This window comes from Cucumis melo, chromosome 12 (genome assembly GCF_025177605.1).
Source record: "Cucumis melo cultivar AY chromosome 12, USDA_Cmelo_AY_1.0, whole genome shotgun sequence".
In the NCBI taxonomy this organism is placed as follows: domain Eukaryota; kingdom Viridiplantae; phylum Streptophyta; class Magnoliopsida; order Cucurbitales; family Cucurbitaceae; genus Cucumis; species Cucumis melo.
In genome coordinates this window covers 4,967,553-4,977,667 of record NC_066868.1, presented here as the reverse complement: position 1 = coordinate 4,977,667, position 10,115 = coordinate 4,967,553, and the positions used below count along the sequence as shown (strand labels likewise).

Genomic DNA, 10,115 nt, shown 5'->3' with positions numbered 1-10,115 from the left:
TATATGAACATCATATTTATATATTCATCAGGTTGGACAATGTTTTTACAGCACAAACACCAAAAGTTTTTACATGAAATCAATGACAAAATTAAAGCTCAATTCAAAATCTACGAAATTCGTCTTTCATTTTGAGGAGTACTTAAGATAATCTTCTCTTCATGAATTTCACTAATCTCTCCTATTTCTATCTTTATTACCTTATTTGAAACTGCAGATTCATCTTTTGTTACTACAGTATCTCTGAGTTTTTCTTCAACAATCTCATCACACTCAATAATACTAACACCGTTGAGCTCAGAAAAAGAGAGAGCTCTATGATGAGAAGAGCTCATCTCTTGATCCGAATTTAGTGTTCGGCTACTACCCTCGAAAACTCGAGACGATGGGCGCTCGGAGGCGGAGTGTGACGAGCCTTCTTGGTGCTGGCTTGAGTCAAGGTCATGGTGATGGGAATGCTTCTTTCTCTTTTGTTTCACATCTTTGTGCCATTTCTTTATGGCTTTGGCCGTGTTTTCTTCTAATGCTGCAGCTTTGAACTGTGACCCCATCTGATGATTTTACAAAAAAAAAAAAAGTTTATAATCTCAAAAACTTTATCACGAGGTTATAATCCTCATGTTCTTTCTTTACATTGTAGTTTCATGTTCAAATGCATCCTTCTTCCAAAATAACTAAATTTTAGATACTTGCCAATATGAACCTAATTCAATTCATCAACTGAGAAGTTAAATGTTCGAATTTCCACTCTGTATATTTGTTGGATTAAGGAAATAAAATTGAATACTTATTTAGGGTGAAAAAGAATTGGAAGTCACAATGTATTTTACCTGTGTGACAAGAGCATAGAGAGGCAAAGTAATGTAGCTGCACAAAACTTGGACTGTGACCCTATAATAGTTGAATAAATAAATAAGCTTCACATTATATCATTTCACATTGTATCAAAGCTTGTAATTCATAAGTAAGAAAATTTGAAAAAATAATAAAAATGTTATTGACATTTTATTGTGTCAGGAAAAGTGAACCCATTTTTTGTCGCAATCTCTATAAATATTTGTTATCGAAAATAGGGTTAATGACATACGAAAAGTGTTAACGACCAAGAGGTCATCTATGATTTTATTTTTCTTGTAAAAAAACCGATATTTATGTATTTTTGCTTGAAAATTGAATTTTACAAGTTAAATTAGAGGAGACGGGTTAAAATTAAGCAAAACGTCCAATCATTGTGCACATAGGCATATAGCATTAGTAGATGTGTATTAGTTAAAGAAATTGTTGAATGATATACTTACGCTAAGACCACTCTAATGACGATGACCACCACGTTTTCATGGTAGCAAGATTTTATCCCATATTGTAGCTGCAAGTAAAAAGTATATTACTATTTATTACTATTTAAAAAGTATAATATACTTATCGAACAAAACCAAACTTGTAGTTTAACCAAAGAAAAAGAAATGTGCAAACAAAAAAAAAGAAGATGAGGATTTTTACCGTAACCCAGATGAAAAATGAAAATTCGAAGGCATTCTGGAAAAGTTAAAAAAGAAAAGAAAAAGAGAGGGAAAATCAATTAGATGAACAAGTAGTAAGTAAAAGATAAGTTTGAAATGACTTTCTAAACGGTTAAATTTTCATTCACTTTTAATTAACACTGAGATAAAGCCATTCCAGAATTACAGGAAAACTTACCATAAACAAAGTGAAATGAAGAAGGGTGAGTACAAATTTGGGGTGATTAAACCAAAAGAGATCATCACTTGGTTGAACCATTGGAGCTCCTTTGACCACATCTGTCTTGTTTTGAAGCTCAAGGGCAAGCCTTGCTACTATTACTTCAAGTTTTGTTCCAAGAGCTAACACTATCTTCAATTACCCAAAAGAAAAAGAAAAAGACAGATCCTTTTATTGATGTTGATTTAAGATGTATTTATGGGAATGAGTATATGGACTAATCAAATTAAACAAACCTTAAAAGTATATCAACTAAAACGAAATTTTAATTTAAGTTTTGGTTAGACAATGAAACTCTTCTAATACTTCAAGTTGGATATATAGTAATATTTTTCCTTTTAAGTTTATGTTTGCACATTTTATATGTGAAATATTTTCTAATTTATCAAAGTAAATTAAAATATTTATGAATATAACAGAATGTTAATGATAGACGGTGATTATTTCAATGTCTATCACCATCCGATAGACAATGATATTTTGTTATATTATAAATATTTTCTATCAATTTTGTTGTTTAAAATAATTATCTATATGTATAGTTTAGGATATGCATCGTATATTTATTAGATATGAACATATAATATAAAATTTTCAACTTACAATTAGCGGAAGGAAAGACACCCAGAGATATGCATTCCAGCCTGTTCATAGTCATATGCATATAACATTTTTCAGCCAATTTTAAGTAAAATAAATTAATACTTCTATTTCGTACATTAGAATTAAATAAAAATGCTTAAGCCTTTTAAATTAATGGAGATCAAGAAAAACTCACCATGTACGTCCACTAGAATGAAGATAACTACTATGAGCCACATGAAAGGACTGTCATTATATAAGTAAGAGAAGATTAAGTACTTTAGAAGAGAAATTCTAAAATTATTTAATATAATTAGTCTAAGGTATTATATTATTGATTACGAGTTCAATGTATTAGGTAAACATCAAGTTTCATCTTAAATATAGGTGTAATTCATTATCTTATAATAATGGTAATGTCTTTCTATTTTTTTTAATGTATAGGATCGTCCTCAACAAATCTCATCCACTTGTTTATTTGTATTTCCTATTCTTAGATCAAATCTTAAAGGCTCAAATTACAATATTTTGATTTAGACTCAATTGAAACTAAATTTAAAACTTAAGAACTAAAATTGTGTAACATTTTAAAACTTAAGAATCATATGAATACTAGACCAAAAACTTATTTTTTCTTACTTAAAATACCATCTCGGTCGTTATACTTTAAAGACTTTGTTATCTTAACATTTTTTAAAAAATATCTAACATATTATATTTCTTTACACAAAAATCATTACAATTAAATCAATTGCAAAATTAAGTTTGAGCAACTAAATTTTGGGACTCAACTATTATTTTTACCATTTTTTTTCTTTTCTAATATTAAGAGTGTGTTTGGTCCAAAAAAACAGAGAAAAAAACTACGAGGTCATGACTCACCCCTTGTTTGGTTCAAGAAGTTAACAGATTCAATCATTAAATGACATTAATTTTATACCTTATCCAACTCTATAAGCTCCGATGGTTTACAATTCTCTCATAACCCTTACTCTCACTATTCTATTCCTTCCCCCATGTACTGTAGAAAAGTTTAAAGAATCTAGATTAATTAGTTTACCTGATGCCAACGACGACTTTGAAGTCATCGTGTAATGATCTTTCAATGTACTTTTGGAAGTTGAAGGAAGTGTTTCCAGGTACATGAGTCTATTAAAAAAAAAAAAGAAAAGAAAAGAAAAATCAACCTCAGTGTATATATATATATATGACCAGAAAAAGGGAATTAATGATTCAATAATGAAATCTAAATTATCTTATGGTAATCTTTTTTAGTATTTACTAACCGAGATGAAACCGTGGCGAAGGGTCAAGTAGTCAACTTTGGCCACAGAACGAAAGAACTGTCTGAAGAAGCATTTCTGTAAAATATTTTTCAACCCAAATTAATTTCAAATTCATTTTTAACAACAAATTTAGATTTTTTTTTAAAAAAAAACTTAAAAAGATTGAGAATAAATATGAATGGACATCTAACTTCCAGATAAGAAATGCATGTCAATTAATTTCACTTAGACAACTAAAAATGTGGAAACTAAATTATATTAAATATTAAGCAAAATCTTCGATAAATATATATAAGGATCATTACTACTAGAGTAAATAGGGTTTTTTTTTCTTTGACTTTAAAGCTTGTTAATTTCGACAAGTCTTATTCAAGTATTAACGAGTGACAATAACCGAATTAATTTTGTAATAGGAACCATTGAGATTAATAAATTGAAGTAAATCAATTACTTATTAGTGTGATAAGATTGCAAATATTAGGTCAAACTACCATTTTACTCCCTATATTGATTCATTATCCTTGATTTCAACTATACCTAGTTTTATAATTACAAATTTATTTCTATAGTATAATTTATAGGTTTCTCTTCTCACAATTCTTACCATAGAGTTTATAAACTATTTCAAATATAAAAAAAAAAGGTTATCATAGCCTAAAATTACATTTATTTGTTTTCTTTATTTAGGTAGAAAAATTGTAAACTAATATATTTCTTATTTTCGGATTGGAAAAAATTATCTTTATGTAGTTTTGTAGATGTAAATTAACTTGTTTTAACATGGAATAAACAAAGATTACAACTACATAAACTAAAGTATAAGATAAAAACTTTTAAGATTAAAAAAATAGAAATAGAACACAAATAATTATTATATGAAAAATAGATATGTATAAAAACGAAAAATGAACTTACAGTCCAGAGAAGAAATGATGGTGTTGCACAAGAACTGATGTGCCGACGTCCAAATGTAGTTTGCCTTGTCAGTCTAAAACGATTTGGATCTAATCATTTCAAAGTTACAATCAAAATCATTGTTTTTCTTTTCGAGTTCAGGTAAAACCAAGATGAAAATAGGAAGATTTGAATCTCCGATCACAGTATAGAAAAATAATTTACATCAGTTAAATGTTAACAGCACAAAGAGTTTAACTTTCTTAAATTATATTTTTTTTAAAAAAGAAAAATTTAGGTTAAAATACTGCTTTAGTCACTAAGTATTTTAGGTTTTAATTCATTTTAGTCTTAATTTGTATTTTTAAAATATTCATTTTTTATCTTTATTATTTTTAACTTGGTTCTCTTTTGTCTAAGTGGCAATTTTGATCTCTTCATGTTGAATGAAAATGAAGGGACAAAAGTTTAGGGTCACCTTTTGAAAGTTTAATGGCCAAAATGAAGATTTGATAGGAATATAAGGAATAAAATAAATATTTTAAAAGTATAGAAACCAAGAAGAACCAAAATAAAAACTATAGGAACCAAATTAGTAACTAATTTTTTATTTACTGCATGAATCAAAACCCAAAACAAAGGGTTTGTACTGAACTAGGTTTTAATTTAATACGGTAATTAATTTGGGTTGTTAGCAATTTGCTATTTCTAATTGAAATAGCTATTAATTTATTGACTTTTGAAATTAATCTTGTAATAAATATTTACAAACTTCGATTTCACCAAATCAAACACGCATTAAGACCATTACTCAGGGTCAGATTATGACCATATATAACTCATGGTGATTAACACTTATTTTTATAATGTTGTTAGAGCTAATTAATTAGAGATTCATATCCCTACCTATAACACACCTAAACATAAATCTAATCTTCACCCTATATATATATATTTGTTTATAGTTTTGTTCGAGTGTGACAATTGTGGGATGACTAATGAGAATCAAAAAACTCCTACCACAAATGGAAGGTCCTAAAATGTCTCAAAAGTTAATCCTCAATTAAACTGTGGATAACAATTATAGTTGTAGTCTCTATATAATTTTAGCACCTATAATATTGTATTTTACTTAAAAATGTCTAAAAATTTAATTTTAAAAGTTTATTATCTTAACTAAAAGGATATATGAATATACTAATAATTAGAGGTTTGTAATTCAGAATCCACTTAATTGTAAAAAAAAAAACCTATAACTAAAAATAAACCTACCTGTTTGAAAATGAAAAAGGAAAAGAAAAAGAAAACTCATATTTGGTTTTAGAAGACTCCACGTCTATGTGTGAAAGTCAAAATGTAGCACCATGTATATATGGTACCATTTTAATTTCCCATCATTATTATTTAAACTTGACAAAAAGATTATACTAAAACTAGAGAAAAAATTATTATGATCATGAAAGCATCAATCAACTGGTTGAAAACATTATATGTAACTTTTAGTTTGGCTTAGAAAATTTGTGAGTGGAGCTTCAACATGAGTTTAAAGGATGTTAAGAGACAATTTTACCATTAGTCTAGCTTCTTGTATAAGATATTATTTAAGTTTTATATATATACATATACATGTATATATATCTACACATACGTATATACATACATATATATTAGATAAGGAGCATAAAGTTGAGAGGACTCGAACCCCTCCTAGAGTTATATTAAATTCCTTGATGTGTATATATAAAAACTCATATTCATCTGCTAGACTTAATCAATACAAATAAACTACGTGTGTAACAACATTAATAATGACTAGATTGAGAATAATTTTTTAATTAGGTATGGAAAATAGAGAATAAAAAATATTTTGATACTTAGATTTTGAATTAACTTTTATTTAATTTGAAACCTGACCCTTTTGTTTTGAGTTTAGTTAGGAAGCTACACAAAATTATAATTTTATTATTGAAATTTGAGTTTTGTTTTAATTTAGTTAAAAAATTTCAAAATTTCCTCTAAAAACTAGACTCAATAGATTTTAAATAAATAAATAAACGGATAAAAAATGGAATAAATAAATAGACTAAAAAAACACAAGCTAGTTTAATGGATACCAGAAGAGTAAAGGAAAATGGTCAAAAATGTCGATTACCATTGGCCACTTGATAATCCAACGTATTGGTTTCTTCCTCCCAAGCTTTCCAACGCCTCATCTGTTTAAATTTCATTCAAGAAGTGGAAAAGAAAAAGGTTCATTAAATGTTCCAGTCCAATTGAACTTTAATATTTTTCGGCTAATAAAACCAAACTGAAAAACGCTTCCAAGTTGCAAGTAATGTCTTCAAATCTATCAAAGATATTTTAACCATTTTTTTTTTCTTTTTTTAAATTTTATTGAAAGGCATTACCCAAAAAGCTTGCCAGTTATAAAGCAAAATCCAAATAATAATAATAATGATAATTTTTATTCATTTTTCTCAAAATAAAAATAAAAATAAAATAAAAATCATCATGAAAGAGACACTAATAATAAAATCATGTTGTATTTGATGATAAAGCATTAAGATACATACACATAGATATAAAAAAATAGAAATAAACATTGATGACATTGACTATATATGTACTATTTGAAATAGAATTAGTCAGTAGAGTTGAAATGTCTAAATTTTTTTTGAAAAATTAATAATAAAAAAAGGAAAAAAAATCCAAATTATAATCACCTTAAGTATATATATAAAAAACTTTGATTTTCAGTTTTATTTGGGATGGAAAGTCAATAATACATATGGCCATTGACAATCATATCTATAGTAAATAAATTGATAGCTATACTGAAAAATTCAAATATATTGTCACGCCCTAAATTTAATTGAATACTCAAAAAGTCGTTGACCGTTGACTTGGGTAGTTTGACAATAATGTTTGATTTATTACTCCCAGCAAAATTAAGTTTTATTGAGCATCACAAAACGACACTGCTAGCTACCGTTTTGAAGGATTCTAGAATTTTGTAGCGTAACATCAAAGTCTTTTTTTTACCATTTATTGATATTATTTTATTTATTGCCATTATTTATTTATTTTATTTTATTTGTTTGTTTGTTTGAAAGAATATACCTATATTTAAACACAACGTATTCTTGACTAATAGATTTTTTAAAGATTGTTTTAAAATTAGTTTCTATTTTAATAATATCGTGAACTGAATGTACTTAGAAGGAAAGAAAGAAATAAAGAAAAAAAGAACATGCTCTGACCACCAACTTATAAATTGGAGTTTTTAGTAGGGATCACACACATGTTTGGATCATTTATCTAAGACTATATTAAAGGATATTATTTATAACTTCTATCAAACATATATATGTATATATATTTAAAATTCAATGGAAGGAGGAAAATCAAACATTTGAACTAAAGCATCCTCTAACCACATTAAAATGTAGAATTCAAAATAGAGATCGAGAGATAAAAATAATTAATATTTAAATTTAGCAAATAAATTAAAATAGATAACATAATAAGACAATGATTAAATACAACCTAATACTTTTATTACACATTAAAATAAAATAAAATTTCTATCATTTTTTTTTTAAAAAAAACAAAGCCAACGAGTCTAAGTATTTTTCTAATATATATATGATAATATAATGTATTAATTAGTTCAATTTTCATGAGCATTTTGAAATTCCAGTTTTTAAACTTTTAAATTTATTTTATGTTTGGTTATAAACTTCCAAACGGTTTATTTTAACCTTCAAAATCTGAAAGTAATTACTTTAGTTCTTGTAATGCTATTTTCCAATCTAATTAATTCTTACTTGCCAAATGATAGTCTCTAGCTTGTATGATTTAATTCAAATCCTACCCACATTAATATACTAATATACTAGTATATATATTTGTCACTAAAATGATTATTTTTCAGTCGAGTTTTTAAAACTTCGTTTTTGTTTTTAAATTTTAACTAAAAATTCAAAGATTCTACTAAATAAAGAAACTAATCATAGTAAGAAACAAGAAGATTCAAAAAATCCGAAATAGTTGCGAAAGAAATCTAAAATGTTACTTTTCTTTGAACTAAATAGAATAAATAATAAAAGCATACGAACTAAGATGAAATATGCCGAAAAGGTAAGGGACTAAAATCAAATAAATAAATGAGAGAGAGAGAGAGAGAGAGAGGGAGAAAAGACCTTGGCTCTTCCTAATGCCATGGTGAGAACACTGTAAAGAATCTGCATAACAGCCAACACAAATATGAAATTGTTGAGTTGATTCATTCCACCTTGCGACATCAATGACGCTTTCCCCTACATCACCACCACAAAATCATCACCATTTAGCTTCAACCGAGTTCACTCACTCAACTCGCCTTTGACTCATTAAGTTCTCACATCCCCTTACCTTCGCACTACAGTAATCCGAAGAAGAAGATGAAGAAGAAGAAGATGAAGAAGAATCGTCGTTACTACTACTGCTCTCAACTTTCTCCGTTAACCATGAAAACGACTGATTTGATTGGAATTTCTCCATCTCCAAATTCTTACTCGCCGTGATCTGTATTTCTCTCTGGCACGGAAGCATCGTATACGCTACGCTATTCGGAATACAAATCTTAGATACAGGTTGTTGAGTTACCGTCAGAGTTAGCGACATGAACCCTAGAAGCATCAATACTGAACAGCACCGATGATGAACCAAATTTATATCAATTCTCTTTAAAATAATATTCGAGATTTCAGAATTTCTTTGTGGAAATCGGAAAATGATCATCATGTACCTACCTGATTTTAGCTTCTCTACCGCTTCGAACAATGCTGCTTTCCTCTTCCGCTTCAACCACTACACAAAATGAAAATGAAAATGAAAATGAAAATGAAAATGAAAATGAAAATGAAAATGAAATCTGTGAAGAGTAAAATTGAATTAATTAAGAAGTAGAGGTTTAGAGATCAGTTACATTGGAGAGGAGATGAATTAAATGTTCGAGGAATAAAGAGAGGGAGATGAAGAAGAAACAAACAGCAGCTACAGCCCAAGTAGAGGTGAATTGGAGGGAGGAAGGATCTAAGGCTGCGGCGGCCATTAAAACGATGAGAAGAAGAAGAAGAAACTGAAGAAATCAAAAGCGAAAACAAGGAAGAAGAGCGATTTGATCGAAGAGAGGGAGAGAGGTAGGTGAGAATTAAGAATATTGATGGTGAAATTTGTTGAGGAATCGAAGAGAGAAAAACAAAATCTGTTAAGTAAGACTTTTATTTTGGATGAGTGTGAAGAAGTGTTTGAAATGAAAGGGTCTGAGGTTTGGGCTCTGCCACCAGTAGTTCTTGGTGGAGGTTTTTTCTCTTAGGCGCCGTGTAGTTGAGAATTTGGAATATTAATGCCGTTCGCCGTTCCTTTCAAAATACCTATTTATTTATAGTCCTCTCTCTCTATATAGTTTCTATATTTTTCCTAAATTGCCCTATCATTACCCAATTGAGGCGGTTGAGAGGATGTTGGAGTGCTCGCTAGACAATTTTTCATATCACATTTACTTATTACTTATTACTTATTACTTACTACTTATTACTTACTACTTATTACTTACTACTTATTACTTAC

General features: G+C 28.1%; 1 protein-coding gene across 1 annotated transcript; it reads right to left on the bottom strand.

Annotated features, from left to right (window-relative positions):
• On the bottom strand, positions 1-9,901 carry LOC103501783 (MLO-like protein 3). Its single transcript, XM_008465481.3, has 15 exons — positions 9,472-9,901; positions 9,296-9,353; positions 8,916-9,187; positions 8,705-8,821; positions 6,655-6,715; positions 4,524-4,612; positions 3,609-3,683; positions 3,383-3,471; positions 2,519-2,568; positions 2,344-2,384; positions 1,699-1,872; positions 1,501-1,536; positions 1,299-1,366; positions 831-891; positions 1-551 (listed from the first exon to the last, which is right to left on the bottom strand). Exons 1-15 carry the CDS (start codon positions 9,595-9,597, stop codon positions 111-113), a joined length of 1,758 nt encoding a protein of 585 aa, XP_008463703.2. The 5' UTR covers positions 9,598-9,901; the 3' UTR covers positions 1-110.
• Positions 9,902-10,115: the final 214 nt, after the last annotated feature.